Below are 19,602 nucleotides of genomic sequence, written 5' to 3'. Positions count from 1 at the left end.
TTATTAGTATTTTTGCTTGTATTGGCGCTTATTTTTGTTTTTGGTTTTTGCTTGGACTGGCTCTTTTTTTGCCATCATCCACAAGTATTAGAGTGAATTACCCGCTTGCGTCAATGCCATAAATTTTGTGCTGACCAAAATGGCAGCAAAGCAAAGAAACTCATCCAATTATTTTATAGTAACTAGAAACCTAAAAAACTTCGATTTATTTACCACAGATTTTTGCTAATTTGCAGTCATTTAATGACTATTAAAGGGTTATATACAGTTAGAAGGGCGAAAAAGCGAATTTTCCCGATTTTTTTCTGAGAAAACTTTTAAATTTATTTTTTACAAGTACGAGGTGTGTTCAAAAAGTATCGCGAATTTTGTGTTTTTTTTCAAAAATTATTTATTTATTCATTAATATCTACAGGGTGAGCCAAATAAGACCTACTAATGCTACTACTACTACTACTAGCAGTATGCGCAGTTGCTCCATCTTGTTGAAACCACAAATTAGGATACTGCTCCACCATTGGCCGCAAAAAGTTTTCAATCAATGTTCTGTAAGAAGCTCCTGAAATCGATTCCGGCGTTTCATCCTCATTTTCGAAGAAATATGGACCCATAACTCTAGTGGCCATAACACCGCACCGAACAGTACATTTAGAGGAGGCCAATTGATGTTGGTGTGTTGCTCTTGGATTTTCAGAGCTCCACAATCTACAGTTTTGTTTGTTGACATACCCATTTAAATGGAAATGCGCTTCATCCGACATCAAAACATTATTGAAAAAATCAATTTGTGTGGCTAATTGTGTAAAATGAATAGCGTATTGTAGTCGTTGTTGGTGGTCTTGCGGTAGGGTTCCATAATAAATTTCCAACAATGCAATTATAACCCACAAAAAGAGAAAAAAAAATTTGTCAAAAAATAAAAAAGTTATTTGTGTCTAACATTAGTAGGTCTTATTTGGTCCACCCTGTATTTGGTACCCTTCAAAGTAATCCCCATGAGATATTATGCACTTGCGCCAACGTTTTTCCAATCTTCGAAGCACTTCGAAAAATCATTTTTTTTATCTTGTTCAGCTCCTCCTTCGATGCCGTCGCGTAGCGTCGTCCTTTCATGGGCCTCTTCAGTTTCGGGAACAAGAAAAAGTCACAGGGGGCCAGATCTGGGGAATACGGTGGCTGTGGCATCATTAGTGTGTTGTTTTTGGCCAAAAGGTCGCGCACAAACAACGATGTGTGAGCAGGGGCGTTATCGTGATGCAAAAACCAATTTTTGTTCTTCCACAAATACGCATTTGTCCGCAATTGCTCTTAACTTGCAGGTAATATTCCTTATTGACCGTTTTACCCTGTGGCAAGAACTCGATGCATGATGCACAACGCCCCTGCAATTACCACTGCGAAGAAAACGGTAAGCAAAACTTTTACATTCGACCGAATTTGGCGCGCTTTTTTGGGGCTTGGTTCGTGCGGCAGCTTCCATTGAGATGATTGAGCTTTGGTTTTCACGTCATAGCCATAAATAAACCCACGATTCGTCACCAGTTATGATCCTCTGGGGCAAATTTGGGTCGTCGCTGACAGAGTCCAACAACAGAGTCATTAGCAATGTTCATGCGATGTTGCTTTTGGTCGAAATTGAGCAGTTTTGGCACGAATTTCGCGGCGACCCATCTCATGCCCAAATCATTGAAAAAAATCGAATGGCACTAACCAATAGATATGTCTAGGTCCTCAGCAACTTCTCTAACGGTGATTCGACGATTAGTCAATACCATTTTCTTCACTTTATCAATTTTTTCGTCTGTTGTTGAAGAGCTCGGGCGTCTGGCACGCTTTTCGTCATTCACATCTTCACGGCCTGCTGAGAACATTTTGTACCACCGATAAACGTTACTTTGGTCCAAAGTAACTTCTCCGTATGACACAGTCAACATTCGGAATGCATCCTCGCACTTAATTTCGTGTTTCACATAAAATTTGATACAGGTTCTTTGATCCATCTTTTTGAATAGGTAAAAATCAAAGACGAGCCGAACCACGTGCAAGCAAAACTATCAACAATTAACTAAACATTCAAAATGGCCCAACTCATCGGCGTGAGTGAGAGACATGAGTATCAACATATCGCCCTTTTTAATTTTCTTTAAATCTGAGTAGATCTTGTGGTTCCAAGGAGCCAAGGTGATCGCTTCTTAACACATCAGCGCCAAAGACCTCAAGCCTGATTCAAGCGAAGGCGGGGCAGATGCACAAAAGGTCTGCCGTTTCATCCTCCTCTCCACATGCTGGGCAGAGTGCACTGTCTGAGATACCCACCTTTCTCATGTGCTTTGCCCATGGAAATTGGCCCGTCATCAGTCCAACCAACCTCATACAGTCTCCTCTGCTTAATGACAGGAGTGTCTACGATAGTCGGTCGGACATGACAGGTAACATCACTTTTGTCCTTCTGCAGCCTCTCTAAGCCTGTCAAGCTGGTTTGTGGGTTGAAGTAACCCGTTTCCTAACCGTGGTTTTGATGGTTGCAGAAAGAAAGTGCGATTTATGCGTTTTACAACAGTTTCTGCATAATCGCCTGATGCTTACAACAATTCACAATGCACTTGAGAAAATTAGAGGTTTCTCAATAGGTGTGATTTGCATATAGCGCCGATAGCTGCATCTCTTCTTAACTTAAGCAAGTTTTAGTCTTCCATGTCTTATCTGAAAACGAGCAAATAGAAAAATAATAATTTTGGTAAGTTTTAGCCACATACATAAATATATGCATTGCCTCAACTACCGTATGCACCCTGTACGTATAAATACCCAGGAAACTAAGTTTTCTCTTCGACATAAAATGTCCACGCCACTTTCTTCGACGCCCAGTCAACTGTTTCTACTATTCCGATGTACTTCGTTGCACTTTATCAAAAAGGTCGACAATTCGCGAAGTGCTTATATATATAATGTCAAATTATTTTCTCCTATCTCTTAAGCATTTCAAAACACGTTATCTCAAATTTATTGTATGTCCTGTTCTAAAATAGTTTTTCCGAAAATTTCAAAATTTATGTAAATATTTATATAATTTTATTATTTTTCTCACTTTCAGACGGTATAGTCGGACCCGGCACCATTACGTCACCGTGGCCACCGATGAGTGCCGGCCCGCCAGGTGCGCTGGGGCCGGCAGACACAAATGGCAGTATGGTGGATAGTAAAAATTTGGATGTCGGCGATATGAGCGACGTAAGTAGAGCACAACACCTTGCCTTCTATTTAAAATATTATTAAATTATAAGTAGTTATCGGAAATTATTAGCGTCTTACGCTTAGAATCTCCATAGATTTATGAAGCATTACAAATATCAAATGTTCGTTGGCTTTTATTTTTAATTTTAATTGGCTAATTTCCAATGAAACTCATGGTTTTTCACAGAATTAGTAGAAGCTTAAACACTTAGTAATTCTAATCCACCTGAAAATGTATTTTTTTGTTAAGCAATCGCATTTTAACTGCTCTCCAAATTAATTCCAGAGCTGCAATAAAATCTGCAGTGGCACTTAACTCAATTGAATTTCAACTCCATTTTGGTTGTTTAGACGTGCAACCGCAAACACAAATTTGCACAAATCAAAAACAAAAAACCACCGCACACACACACTTACACACACACATACATGCAAACATGTTTGAAAGCACTAAATTTGAAAGTGTAACTAAATAAGCGCGAAAACGTTAATGTAACAATAAACGCGTCTGTGTGGGTGTATTAGCAAAATAGTGAAATATAATAAATGGAATACTTGGAAAAAAAAACGAATACTAGAATTGCACGCAATACGAGTTAATTTTCAAATATGTCTGAAATTTCATTTGACCACAAATATGTTTGCAGTCAATTTCGAATATCAATCAAATTGTAATTTTGGCATGAATGCAAAACACACGCACACACGCACACGCATACGTAGTAAGTAGACACTTAACAGCAACAGGCATGTATTCTAAGAATGCATTTGTTTGTGTTTGTCTATCAGGGTTGTCATATGCGTATGAGTATGTGTGTGTGCGTGCGCGTGTGGTGCAGACTCCTTCAAACATTATTAACTTCATCAATGTAATTTAATACCGTTGCTGCCAACAGCAACAGCACCAACAATAATATCAAAAGCAATAACGCAAAGCAACAAATGCAACGGATGACAATATTGTATTATATTACCGCAGTCGCTGCCATAACCGTACATTACAACTGCGCCAATGTCTGCTTCTCCTTCTTCGTCCCTCTTCCCCTCCTTGTAACACCGCTAGCGACAGCAATCGCCACAGCAACAGCAACAGTTGCCGAATATCAACGTCCAACCGTCCGAGCGCCAGATTCACAGTTTGGCATCTCTTTCGCTCTTCTGTTGTTGCTGATGCTGTTCATGGTGTTGGTTGGTCGTGATGCTCATAAAACTCTAGCACACGCACGCATACATGTACAATTGCGTAGGTGTGAATTTACACGTGTACACGTGTTTGTGTGTGTGTGTGTATGTCGGTAGGTTTGCGATTACGCTCTGCTTTTGAACAGCTACTCAAATTGCTCATTAAAACTCATTGACAATTAAAGCCACTTGAATTTACGCTCGAGTGCCACACTTTTGTAGCTGTTGCTGTTGCTGTCAGCGAGCCGCTCTTCAATATTGCCGGTTGGGGTCATTAATGTAACGCCTTGCGTTGGCTTGGTGATGCACAATGCACAGTGGGCAATTTATTTAGCACTTACTTATTTATTTATTTCTTACTTATTTATTTTTAATCGATAATCTGTGGTCGATTTTGAAGACAAATATGGGAAAATATGATGTGACATCCATAACAAATCTGATCCTAAAAAAGGCGATACTTGAAGAGTGGAACCAAATTAGTTCAGAATATACAAACAAAAATTTGTTTGGCTCCATGTCCCGTAGACTTTAAGCTGTAGTTAATGATAAAGGATACCCAACAAAGTATGAAATACCTTAAAATTTAAAAAATTAGAAATAAATAGTAGGTGTTTTTTTAAACCGCAGCGTGAATTCTTTATATGTGCTTTATTGTTTTTTGCAATATAATGAAATGAGTGAACACTTTTTTGAGCATTTTCATGGCAGCCGAGTCTACGTTACCGGAATGACTCGGGTTTTTCCCGGCCAAGGGCTGCCGCTCCAGTAAACTAGACCTGTCTAGTGTACCGTACCCGTACACTTTTTCAAATTTTATATTGAAAAATGAAATAAAGAAAATAAATAATATGTCTGTGGACTTTGTGTTCCCATTTTTTGCAAAAAGTTATGAAATATAGAACAGTTTACAAAAAAATCCTATCAAATAAGGTGTGAGTAACTGTATATTGCAGAAAAGACACACGATTTTTATTTTACAATCGGTTGCTATTTCGCGGTGCTACAAATCACTTTAAGTTTTCCATATATTTCATATGAAGGTAATATCGAAAATATTCCCTTTTCCTCTTTATGGGCGTAATCGGGTGGCTAGTAAAAAATAATTTATATATTTTACTTAATAAATAATATTATAATTAAAATTTCATAGTTTCATCGTTTCTAAAGAAATATATTGCTTGGCCAACAAAAGTATAACACTCTGGCATGCAATCAATACCAAAAAAAACGAAATCAATCTAATGCTTCATGGCAAAGAAATTGAGGAAGTCGAAGATTTGACGTACCTTCTTCTTTTTCCACGGCATTACATCGCGGTGCGCGTAAAAACTTCCTTCAAAAGACTTTTCCAAAGCGGTCGATCTTCGTAGTTACGCATTCACAAATGCTTGAAATCGTTTTACACGGTGTCTATCAATCGATTCCTCGGCCTGCCTTTAGCCTTTACGTGCTTGAGCGTTCCTGTAATGGCTTTCTTCACGGCGCAGTCAACAGGTAAACGGGTAACATGACCAAGCCATCTTATGTGCTGCGCTTTAACAAAACGCACAGTTGTCTCGTTCTGAGAGAGATCATTTAGTTAGGAGTTGTACCGGATTCTATAGGTACCATCATCCATTCTTATGGGACCTAAAATATTTCTTAACATTTTTGTTTCCATGCTAGCAATCAGCGCGCAGTTAGCATCTTTAAAAGCCCATAGCTCACATCCACGCGTTAAGATTGGATAGGGGTCTTGTAGATAATTAGCTTATTTTACCTCTGTAGACAATGTAATATCTGCTGAGAATAGAGCGGGAAAGGATATCCTTCTCATCATAAATGAAGCGAATGGCGCATATGCTCAGCTGCGCCATATCTGGAACTCATCACAAATATTCTTCCAAACAAAAATGAGACTATTTAAATCAAACGTCATCTCAATACTGCACTATGGATGCAAAACCTGGCTTGTAACCGACCATCTAAATGGAAAAATTTAAAGTTTTGTAAACAGATGTCTCTGGCATATTCTCAAGTTGTGTAATGGCCAAACGTCATCAGCAACGATTAGTTATATGGAAAGTGAAATTTGCAGGCAATGAGCAACCGTATAAAAATAGGAAAGTGAATGTGGTTAGGACACACACTGCGAAAAGATGCAACGGAAGACTGTCGATAAGCTCCTGAGTGGAACCACCAAGGAAGACGCAAGAGGGCTGTCCTAAGAATATATGGAAAAGATCGCTGGAAAAAGAAGTAGATCAATGCAAGAAATCGTGAAATGCACTGAAATTGCTAACCAAAACCAAGACCATGGAGAAATGCTTTGTTGAGGCTTCAAAAAATCGATTTTTTTTTAGCATTAATGTCTTCCCAAACTATCCAAGAATGTGTCCTCAAAATTTCAGAAGCAAACTCAAAATATTTTCGGAGTTACAGAAGAAATTGTGAGCAAGCGTCGAACAGGTATACGAGCGGATTTTTTATATACAAAAACTTTGACGCGCGGTTTCTCGGTTTTTTATTTATACGATTTTTCCTAATTGGCGGGAAAGATAGGGAAAAAGTTAAACGTCCTATCGAAACGAGATAACCATGATTGTATTCGGAATTAAATTTTTTTGAACCTAAAAAACCTTAAGAAAGTAATGATTAACCCACTTTTTAAACAATCTGAAGTGAATTTGGTTTTCCAAAAAAATAAATTTTTTTTTTAATTAGCGAAAAATTGTTGAATTTCTCTCTTTTTATTTAATTTTCTTGGTTTAACTAGAAGCTATACTATACCAAAATAAAGAACTTTTTGGGTTTTTGGTTTCAGATGAAAATTGCGACCTGCATCTTTCCCGCCGCACGACGCATGCACACTCGAGGCGCCTCGGCAAAATGCTTGTACCAGACATAATATGACATATATTTTAATAAAAAAATGTGAGAAGACTGCTGAAATATATAGCAATAAAACCTGAAAGTTTCGTTTCAATCGAATATTTCTTTCTTTCCCAAAAAAATTCACGAAAAAATCCATTTTTTGAAGCCTCTGAAGCAGGCTCCCACCTTAAGGGGAGATAGCGGAAATGATGAAGATGATGAATAAAATTAAAAGTTTTTAGCCATTTGAACAAATGATTTTCTTCATATAAAATATAAGAGGAACATCATGTGCCTTGCCACAAAATTAAATAGCAACCAACCTTAATACGCATCAGCCCCTTTTGTCAATCGCACATCTTATCATGGCTTCATTTTGAGTGGAAAAATGTGCAGCACAACGAATATATTTTTTATTTTGTGTTTATTTTTAAATTTATTTTAATTTGTTTTCCACAAATATATAGGCTCAAGGCGCATTTGTTAAAGGTAATGACCTTAGACCAACAGCAAGGAGTTGTGGAATATCACGACAGAAGAAAAAGAAAAAGAAAAAGAAAGAGAAAAAGGCGAACTGCGTTGAACAGCCGACATTTGTTTGAAGCTAAAAGCATACGACGATAGAGCGAATGGAATGACTTTTCGCTACTTTATTTTGGGCTGGCTTACAGCGAAAGAGAAAAAACAGATCAGCAGGTCTACTGCTATCATCTTTAATAGATACCCCAGGCCGTGTTTCAATTACTAATTATTATTGAACGACGCCTCAGGCTTCATTACTTTTCCGTTTTTATTGTTTCGATTTGATTTTTTCATGTTGAGTCAAATTGACATTTTTTGTCAGGAACTTTAGGGTGTTAAAATAAAAATACGTTTCAAAATAGATATTAAGTATTTCTACTTTTTCTTCGGATCATCCAAATGTGTGTAGAAGCGGAAAATTTTAAATTAGAATTTCACTCTACAAAAATTTAAAGATTCTGATGTCTTCGGTGTCAGATGGAATGTGAAAGGTTTGAAAAAAATCGTTAAATTCGTTACTTTTTATTAAAAAAGTATTCGGAATTCACGTCAATAAATAAAGAAAGGTTCAATTATTAATTCATATTTAATCTTAAGTTTAATATCATAAGCCTACGAATTGTCACAATTTGTATGGCACTCGCCCACCGTGCAATGGGTTGTATGTGAGAAGAGCGAGAGCGCTTTTAATGCAGTCAGCATCCATATACAGTGAGTGCCACGAGGAATAATACAGCTATTTTCTGTTCTTCGCAATATTTTCATGGTTTGCTTCTTTGAGGTGATTGCTTACAGAAATATATTTTATATTCTAATAAAGTCAGTATGAATTAAAATATAGCAAAGAATTTTGAAAAAACTCTATACAAGTACCTCAACCCTTCAATCCGAGCTTTTAGTACTCCGATTTTTTCTCAACATAAAAGCAATTGTTCTGCTGTAGTTAGAGTCGTCGAGAGAAAACTCGAACCCAGAATAAAAAAATCACGCGCCCCTATAAAGCAATTTCTTTCAACGGTTTCATCAACTTAGAGGGGCAGAAATGTGTGAAAATGCTTAAAATTCTAACTTCAATAATAAATTTACTTTCTTCGATTTTTGCATTACTTCCTTGGGGCTGTTAAAACGCGTACCCCTTAGTGGTTTTTTGACTCGATCGAACAGGAAAAAATAGCAGGCATCCATATCAGATGACTTCAATGGCTGTTGGATGGTATTCGTTTCATTCTTGGTAAAAAAATCACGAATAATTATGGCACTGTGCGACAATGCGTTATCATGGTACAAAGTTCACCAGTTGCTTTCCCACAAATCCTTTCATTTTCGGCAATTTGGTTCACGTAAAAATCTCATAACGCTAAAATAACAGTTCTCATTTACTGTCTAACCATCTGGCAAGAATTCGTGGTTTATAATACCATTGTAATCCCCGAGCATCGCTTTCTTTTTTTACTGAAAACGACATAGTTTTTTTTGTGTCTTTGTTCATTCGGAGCTCTCCACACACTCGCGTGATGTCCGGATGGCGTCTCGTCTCGAGCAATGATGCGTTTGTTGAATACTAAGTGAGACTCAAACTTGAAAATCATGCCTTCGGCGATAACAACGCGGTTCCTATTTTGCATGAAACTCAGTTCCTTTGGGACCAACTTTGCCGCAAACAGCCAGTAAGACGCAAGCACAAATAATTAAATATAATATAAGGACATTGGTCCTGAAGCGATCCATAAGCAATGTTCAAGTACTCTGCCAGCTTTCTGATGGTTAATTGGTAGTTGTTGATCACTTTTTCTTTCATTTTATTGATTTTTTCATCAGTTTTCGATGTTGACTTCCTGCCAACACATTCGTCATCCGAACGATGGATGGACTCACGATCTCTTCTGAAGCGTTCATGACTTTCGTAAATGGCTTTTTTTTAAGAGTATCATTACCGAAACAGTGTCCCAAAATTTGTAAGGCTTTCGCACCATTGAATCAATTTTTAACACAAAATTTAATACAAAATCGTTGTTGCACATACAAATCCATTTTTAAAGCAGCAAAACATCTAAAACCCGTGCAGAGGTAGAAATACTCAAGACTCAAGACAAGCGTAACTTTTATTAATGCCAAGCAATGGCGTTAAATTTCGGTAAGAATGCTAATCATAGATGTGGCAACCTAATATAACAAGAAACGGAACTCAAATCAGTTGACTTAGAGCGTCAATTTGCGGTTGTTTCGAGAACTTTTTGAGTGGTGATATACTAATACTTAATAACTACTTAGTATCTGCACTATTTAGTATCTGCACACCTAAAAAATTCTAAACAAATCTTATTAAAATATTTGAGATATTAAGAAAATGTATTCTTTTTTTTTAATACAAAAAACGCGCACTTTGCTGTGTACGATTCTCCGTGGCACTCACTGTGTATACGAACATAAGTGCAGTGCTCAGTAGTATGTATGCATGTGTGTGTGTGCTTGTACTTATGCTTGTTTTTTTATATCATATATCCTTGCTACTCTTCATTAATGTCAAAAAAGGTTACCCAGCACTGGGTCCCACTCAATGTGTAAAGTGCACTTTTTCACTCGACCATTTGGCCTTTGTGACACTTTCTGCTGCGCTCAACAGCATTTTTCAAACACATTGTAAACAGGGAAATTTAAATTTGTATCTGTGTACGTTTATGTGCTTGATTTTTATATTTTTTCCACAATTAATAGTTTTCTTCTTTGCCTTTTTTTGTTTTTCCCACGCTTCGCAGGACGAAAAGGATCTCTCCTCTGCCGATGCGGAAGGCGTGTGGAGCCCCGACATCGAACAGAGTTTTCAAGAGGCTCTCTCCATATATCCGCCATGTGGACGACGGAAAATCATTCTATCCGATGAGGGTAAAATGTATGGTAAGTAAATAATTTGACAATTACATATACAGATGTACATAACTACACTGACAGGTGCATAAAAGGAATGGGAGGGAAGGGAATGGAATGTGGGGCTTATATATTTGTATTTATGTATATATATATATATATATATATATAGAGTGGTGGCCAAATCATTTGAAGCTATTGCTCTATTATAGAATACTAGCAATTTTTTCTATCGTAGTAAAAATTATTTTTAGTAAACATTTTTTTTAGTAAATTTTTTTAATACAATTTTTGTTAAATAAAATTTTTTTTAGTCAAATTTTTTTTAGTGAATTTTGTGTAATAAAAACTTTTTTTTTTTATTTTTTTTAGTAAAATTTTTTTTTTAATTCATTTATTTTCGAATTCAAATTAAATATTTTAGTTCAGTAGGCGTACCTTTATTTAATGTTTTCAATAAAATTTGTTTAGTGAATTTTTTTAATAAAATTTTGTTTTTAGTTAATTTTTTTTAGTAAAATCTTTTGTCGTTAATTCTTTTTTTAGTAAAATTTTTTCTAGTAAATTTTTTTTTAATAAAATTTTTTTTAATAAATTTCTTTTAGCATTTTTTTTTTGTAATTTTTTTTTTGTAAATTTTTTTCTAGTAAATTTTTTTTTTAATAAATTTTTTTTAGGAATTTTTTTTTTTTTGTAACTTTTTTTCGAATGCTGATTCAAATTAAAATTACTTTAAAACTCTACAAAATCCAGCTATATACAAGGTGGCGCAAAATAAATCCCCCTATCGGAAAATTTACAAAGTTTTGCAAATGGCCTCGTTTGCCTCGCCAATCATAGATGACGCTTGTGAACAACAGCTGCAGTAGACAAACAGACAAGCAATGGAGTGCATAAAGGTCAAAGAAAAGATTGCCATTACTCAAAATTATTATTTTTTAATTCATTTATTTAGTAGAAAAGTAATTAAATTTCTTTTATTTAGTAAAAAGTTATTCAAACCGAAATTGGATGACTAATTTTGCGCCACCATCAAGAAAGAAATAACGAAATTTTTTTCATTTAGCAAGAAAGTTGTTAAAAAACAAAACTGGATGACTAATTTTGTGCCACCTGTAAAAAAGTTATTCAAAAAGACGCTTAATTTTACGCAATTTGGAGAAAGAAATAAATCTTTTTTTTTTTGTTTAGTAAAAAAGTTATTCAAAACCAATATTGGATGATTAATTTGCGCCACCTTGAAGGAAGAAGTAACTCAATTTCTAATATTTAGTAAGGAAGTTACTCAAATATAAAAGTGGATGATTAATTTTGTGCCACCTTCAAGAAAACATAATTCAACTTTTTTACTTAACAAGAAAGTTATTCCAAAAAAAAATGGATGATTGTTTTTGTGCCACCTTGAAGAAAGAAATAACTCCTTTTTTTATTTATTAAGAAATTTAGTCAATAACAATATTGATGATTAATATTGCGCCATCTTGAAGAAAGAAATAGCTCAATTCCTTTTACTTTGTAAGAAAGTTATTCAAAAACAAATGTGGATGATTAATTTTGTGCCACTTTGAAGAAAGAAATATTTCAATTTTTTCATAACAACTCAAAAAATACGTGGGCAAAACAAATGCAAATTTTTTAAAACAAAATAAACATTGTTTTAAACTAAAACCTTGTAGCAAGTCCGTAGTTTTTCATCACTACACATCACATCGCCTTGCCATTGATGCAATTAAATTATCGATGGTTTTTATTAGAACTGATTGCCAGATCTCCTGAAATCTATTGAAGCAATTATTACCACTTCTCACGCTACTGCCATCTATCCACTTATTAACTAGATTTTCAACCGAGGACTGTGGCGGCCATTCCATTCCAGTTTGACAGTTTTGAAATTTTTTTATTTACTAAGAAAGTCATTCCAAAACAAAAGGGGATGATTAATTATGTGCCACCATCAAGAAAGAAATAACTAAATTTTTTTATTCAGCAAGAAAGTTTTTCAAAAAATTTTTGGCGCTAAGCTAGGACCTAACTGATTTATCCTGTTGGTAGGCCCAATCCAATGACATTTTCCTTCCACATTTGGCAGCATAACAGTCTCTAAAAAAGTGTGTACTGGTATTGGTACATAATTCCATTGATTTAATATAATATAATTGCGAAACTCCGTTTTCCGATACCATTCTACTACCTCCTCCACCGCGCTTTACTGTCTTCTGACAATAACGAAGCTCATATCGCTGGCATGTCTTTATAAGCCTAATTGAAACTTCAATATTCCCCACCGTACAAATATGCTATTTACTTATTAGCTTTCGTAAAAGAGTTATCCCCAATTTTTTTTTCACACTTTCACCTAAAATTTATCTAATTGAATTACAGCTAAATTCAACCACTTCACTATCATATAACGGCTCATTGACTGTTATGAAAGTATTAAAAATTTGAGTGTATTTTTGACCATTTAGCCAACATAATTGGCACTTCAAATCATCAGCAACCACAAGAGAAAAACAAAACAGTTGAACAGTTAAACTCTTTTCAGCATCGAGAAGAAGGAAAACTGAACGCCACAATTGCAAAATGATGACAATGCGCGATAATCCACTTAAAAGCAATTATAAGCGGTTTTTTTTTCTGTCATAATCCACAATTAACTGCGCCACTTACAGACACTTCATTTTTTCTTAAAAATTGCCAATTTTCCAGCACGTTCCGCGAATAAATGCAGAAAAAAGACTCACAGCAAAACAAAAATAACAATGATGCTCAAATAAATTTTAAACAAAAACAAAAAACACAAATCTGCAAAGCAACTATTACGACTGTGGCTCAATAAAAAAAACCGCAGTGATCTGCCAAATGTGGGAAGCATAGAGTGAGCATAAATGCGATTACAGCACATTTCCTCTTCTTAACTTATGTATTTGTTTATATATGTGTGTGTGTGTATGTGTACGTATATGTACCGAGAAATGCATGATAGCTGACTACGCTTGTACTTTTAGGCATGTACATATTTACACCTTCCGCCTACTGTATTCATGCAGTGGTTCTGAGCTCACTTCACTGCAGAGCCGAGATCAGTGCCCAGTCGTGCTTATTGTAAGCTGGGATTTTTTGCGACCGCGCATATTTGTATGTATGTACAAGAAACCGGCAATTTCAACCGCCTACACAAAACATGTCTAAGCTATTCTGTATGGCGCGTTGGAAAGTAAACATACAAAAACAAAAAAAGCAATAAAAAATTGAAAAACAAGTTAGATAAAATGAAAAAAAAAAATTAAATAAAATTTAATTAAATTTATTAAAATAAAACGAAAATAGAAAAGAAAATAAAATAAAGTAAACAAAATGAAAAAACTAGGTTAAATTAAAAGTAATAAATTTAAAAAAATGAAATAATACAATATAAAGAAATAAATAAATTGGAACTATATAAAATAAAGTGAAATAAAGTAAAATAAAATAAGATTTAATTAAAAAAATAAATAAAATAAGATAAAATTAAAAGAAATGAAAAAAAATTTAATTAAATTTATTAAAATAAAACGAAAATAATAAGAAAATAGACTAAAAAAGATGAAATAAAATAAGATTTAATTTAATTAAATAAAAATTGGAAATAAAAAAGTTAAGTAAAATAAAATAAAATAAAGTAAAACAAAATGAAAACAATTAAATTAAATTAAATGTAATAAATTAAAAAAATGGAATAATATAAAAAAATAACTAAACTGGAACTATACAAATAAAGTGAAATGAGGTGAAATGAAATAAGATCATTTAAAATAAAATGAAATAAAGTAAAATATTTTGAATTAAAATAAAAATCAGATAAAATTAAAAGGAATTAAATAAAACAAAATATAATAAAATTTAATTTAATTTAATATAATAAAATAAAATTAAAATAATAAGTAATTTGTAGAGAGCGTCTTGACGTCCTTTCTCAATTGGAGGAAGCCGACACCGAGCTGCAAATAGTATTTTTTTTGAGGAGCTTAAAAATGAAAAATTAAAAATTTATTAAGATAAGAATTTATTAAAATAAAAAATAAGATAAAATTAAAAAGAATGAAATGAAATATAATAAAAATTAATTTAATAAAATAAATTTAAAATTAAAATGAAAATTAGAAGTAATTTGTAGAGTGCGCCTTGATGTCCTTTCTCAATTGGAGGAAGCCGACTCCGTGCGGCTAATAGTTTTTTTTTTTTTTTTTTTTTTGAGGAGCTTTTCATGACAGAAACATATTCGGAGGTTTGTCATTGCCGAAGGGTGACCAATATTATAATAGAAAAAACGTTTTCTTTCATTTTGCTGTTTCATATACGGAAATTCGAACCTCTTCACTTCCGAATGTTACATCACGCACCAACCCATACGGCTCCTGCAGCAGCGGCAGATAACTTGTTCCAATAAAATCACCACTAGAATGCAGTCCAGATACATTTCCAATAATAAAATCTAGAAATTTTACTAAGTAATTTTTAGAAATATTTTTTTAATTAAAAAAATAGCATCACATTGCATAATATAACATAGCTTAACATAGCATGACATAACGTGACTTAGCATAGCATAACGTAACATAACATAACAAAAAATAGCAAAACATAAGATAACTCAGCTAAGCAAGTCATAAAATAGCATTACATAACTTTACATAGCACGGCATAATAAAACAAAAAATAACTTGGAGGCAAAATTCAAAAATTAAATTAAGTCACACGCCGCACATGGTACAACATAACATTGCATAGCATAACATAGCATAATGCAATGGTAATGGTAATGGTAAAGGTTGTACAGGTTAGGCTAAGGCCTTTATGCACTGCGACCAGATTGATCTATTGTGCGCCCCTAATTGCTTAATTATAACTATTTAGTATACCGAGGAATCGAACAGCTCCTTAAGAACGAGTAATTAATTGTAGGTCTTCTTCCTCTAGCAGGTACGGATCCAGGATACTGTGTCAAACGTGGCCTAATGTCTCACAGTTGGTGATTAAGTGTTTCATAGACTCCTCTTAATCACAGCAGAACCTGCAGTAAAACATAAGATAACTAAAAATTAGTAAAACATAACATAACTCAGCTTTACAAATCATAAAAGAAACATTACATAACTTTACATAACATAACAAAACAAAAAATAACTTAGAAATAAATTTAAAAAATTAAATTAAGTCACCCACCACACATTGCGCAACATAGCATTGCATGACATAACATAGCATAAAATAACATATCATAGCTTAATAAAACATAACATAACTAAAAATGGCAAAACATAACATAACTCAGTTCAACAAATCATAAAAATAACATTACATAACTTTGCATAACGTAGCATAACACAACAAGAAATAACTTAGAAATAAAATTAAAAGGTTAAATTAAGTCACACGCCGCACATTGCATGACATAACATAGCATAACAGAACATATCATAGCTTAATAAAACATAACATAACTAAAAATGGCAAAATAAATAGCAAAACATAACATAACTCAGTTCAACAAATCATAAAAATAACATTACAAAACTTTGCATAACGTAGCATAACAAAACAAGAAATAACTCAGAAATAAAATTAAAAAGTTAAGTCACGTCACGTACCACACATTGCGCAACATAACATTGCATGACATAACATTGCATAATATAACGTAACATAACATAGCATAACATAATGCATCATAGCATAAAAATAACTCTACATAACACAGCATAACACAACATAACAAACTAAGAAATAACTTAAAAACAAAATTAAAAACTTAAACTAAGTTACATGTCAATTTCACGAAAATTTACAATAATTTGAGAAAAGAAGTACATATCATAATTTGGGATAATGAAAACGCCTACTTCGCATAAAGACATTTAAAAAAAAAATTTTAATTTATTGAATTTCATAGTTATATCACTGGTATAAAAATAAGGTAATAAAATAAAAAATAATAATCCCTAAATTTTCTAATAGCAACAGCTCGCAGCGTGTGAGGTAAATGCACTTGCACATATGTATGTGCACATGTGTGTGTGTATGTATGTATTTCCTTAATAAATCGCTTTTAGTAGTTACACCTTAAACCCCTGGCTAAAGTCATGCAACAAACGAGCGTCGTCGACTACCAACTGTCAATGCAAGCCTAAATGCAAAGATTCCTATCGCACTGACGGCTGCACTTACCTCTGTCTACACACACACACACAAACAAACATAGCTACCTACGTAGCACAATCCCATTCAGCCTGAGAGTACTTACGCATACATAAACATGCATTTATTGCATCAGCAAGCCCCACACACACATACATTCATATGTATTCCTGATAAATATTTGTACGACACATTCGTTCATTCATAAAAATTTTCTGCTAAATTCAATGCGTGATAAAATAAAATATAGAAAAATTATTGAAATTATCAATTTAGTTGCAGATTTACGCTTTTTAGTTACGCCTTAAATCAGCCGTTAAGCGCTGCGCCCAGCAATCGGACAACGTTGCATATGAATGGATGTGCGTTAAAATGTGTGCGCCCGCAACAAATGCCCAGTTTAATTCGCATATATGTACTTCGGTCGTGTGCATTTATCTATATGTGTATATGTATGGATGTATGTGTTTTTGCCGAGATATATCTGCTGCCTGTTGAACTCGCCTCAAATCGCAGACAACTTCGCAACTTGACACCCACACATTTCCTTTCTAATACTTCTTGCTTATTATGTTTTCGTTTTTTTTTATTGTTTTTGTGTTTTTTCCATATTCTTTTCCTCAGCCATTTCGCGCGTTTCTCGTCTTTCACTATCGCTGTTAATGTCGCTGTCGCGTCGCTTTGATTGCACTCGTACTACCATACAAAAGTATTGAATTGCATTTTATGTGTGTGTGCATGTGTGTGTGTAAGCTATCATGAATTTCTTTGCATTTTTGTTATCTCATTCATTATCCAAGAATTGTTGGGGGAGCAAAAAATTTAGTAAAGCAGAAAAATTACTGAAAAATGTATAGAGCAACAGTTCCTGTCTTTATTTTGCAGTCAATGTTGCTATTTTGCATATACAGATCGGCGAACTGTGGGCAATTTGCCTACTGTAGGTATTTAAATTTTTATTTCAGAAAAATATTATACAAAAATAGTATTTTTTTGTTTTTCTTTCGCGGATTAGGATGTTTAAAATGCCTAATGCATCATCAAGGCTGTCTTCAAAGCAGTGGTAAGTCATAGGACTAAAAAACTCTCCCACGTTTGGAACCGTCGCCCAACCTGGAACTGCTTTCGCATTGCTTCAGAGTGATGTTCCATCTTCCTCATTACAAAATCTATGCCTGTATGCCTGCGTTCAGGTCCCACTTTTTCATCCAAAGCAAACTTTCGGCGAACCCACTGATGTTTTCCCACGTTTCCTGGCTGCTTAACATCTTGTCGACTACATTTTCGGTGGTTCTATGACCTACTGCATTCTCCAGCGTTCGACGTTATTGTTCCCAACGCGTGCATGGGAGAAAAGTGTGTTCAACATCATCTTCGGCTGCTTCACCGTATATGCATGTGGAGTGTTCGCTTTCTCCTATTTTGAACAGGTATTTCTGGAATTAACCGTGCTCCGAAAGCATTTGGGTCCGATAAAAATTTACTTGACTGAAGTTCCTGCTGTACCATGTAGCAATACCTTTTATTAGCCTAGCCGTCCATCTACCGTGAATTTCGTCTCTCCAGCGGTCTTTTCATAGCCTTAGCGTTTCGTCCTTTATTTCGCGCGCTACAGGTTTGCTAACTTCTTCTTCTATTCCCTCATTCTTTAATGCCCACTACTTTTTTCTTTCGAGGGTTAGTAAGTCAGTCGGTATTTAACCAGTTATTACTTGAACAGCTGGCCCTGATACTGTGCGGTAGGCAGCCACAGTTCTCAGAGCTGCCGTTCGTTGTACCGATGATAGAAGCTGGCATCTACCTTTAGCGCATTTGCCCACAGTTCAGCTACGTCCTTGAGAACAGAGAGCGTGGTCGCTATCCTTATTTCCCGTTTCCTTTGGGTTGGCCCCTCTACGTTTGCCAACAGTCTACTGAGTAAGAATGCCATCTTAGCGGCTTTTCCTGCTGCGCATTTTATTTTGGGTCCAAAAAGTTAGTCTTGGGGACAGTCTTATGCCCAGATATTGTACTTTAAAACGTTTTTAGAGTATTGGAGCAAGTTTGCATGCTAGCTTCTAGTGGGATGTGCCTTTTGATTAGAAGTATTCAATCAATTTCCTTTGTGGCTGATTTGAGGCCACGTGAATTTAACTACGTTTGTGTCCGTATCATGACTTGGTTAAATTTTCTAAGAGCTTCTTCAAGGTTTCGCGCTGCGGCGATATCGTCTGCGTATCCGATTAGAAAGGTACTATGGGGCATTTCTTTATTGAACATCTCGTCATAATTCATGTACAGCAAGTCGGGTTTGAGAATTGATTCTTGGGCCGCTCCGAATGTGACCTCTATACATAGAGAACCCCCTAGATTTGGATAGACGAGTTTGCGGTCTCGCCAGGAATTCCCCAGGTCACTTTTTCAATAATGAAAGATGGATATGTTTTGAAAATACTTTTAGAAGGGTAAAATTTTAGAAGTAAGTTATTTAAGCTAAATAAGTTTTATTAGCTTTACATAAAAAAGCATAACATAACTAAAATTAATATAACATAACATAGCATAACGTAATATAACATAACACAGCATAACAAAAAATTGTTGAATGAAAAAATAGTGTAGGTACACATTTAAGTGAAATGAGTTTAATTTGCATTGATTAACAGTGCCTAACATAACAAAACTTAACATAGCAAAACATGGTAAAACATAACAAACGTAAAAAGAGTATTAAAACATAAAAAAAAGGAATGCAAAATATTTTAAATTAAACTATTTAAACTAAAT

The 19,602-nt window shown here is 34.5% G+C and overlaps 1 protein-coding gene across 3 annotated transcripts in view; it reads left to right on the top strand.

Annotated features, from left to right (window-relative positions):
• The first annotated feature begins 3,081 nt into the window (after positions 1 to 3,081).
• The window catches only part of LOC128857145 (protein scalloped), a 78,450-nt gene continuing 61,929 nt past the window's right edge, over positions 3,082 to 19,602 (top strand). For all 3 annotated transcript variants that reach the window (XM_054092745.1, XM_054092744.1, XM_054092746.1), the window contains exons 1-2: positions 3,082 to 3,231; positions 10,551 to 10,689. In XM_054092745.1, the coding sequence (XP_053948720.1) occupies positions 3,139 to 3,231; positions 10,551 to 10,689 (232 nt within the window). In that variant the 5' untranslated portion in view covers positions 3,082 to 3,138. The remainder of the gene's footprint in view (positions 3,232 to 10,550; positions 10,690 to 19,602) is intronic.

Source organism: Anastrepha ludens, chromosome 3, assembly GCF_028408465.1.
Source record: "Anastrepha ludens isolate Willacy chromosome 3, idAnaLude1.1, whole genome shotgun sequence".
In the NCBI taxonomy this organism is placed as follows: domain Eukaryota; kingdom Metazoa; phylum Arthropoda; class Insecta; order Diptera; family Tephritidae; genus Anastrepha; species Anastrepha ludens.
The sequence above is the reverse complement of the archived record's forward strand: the minus strand, read 5'-3'. Positions and strand labels throughout refer to the sequence as shown.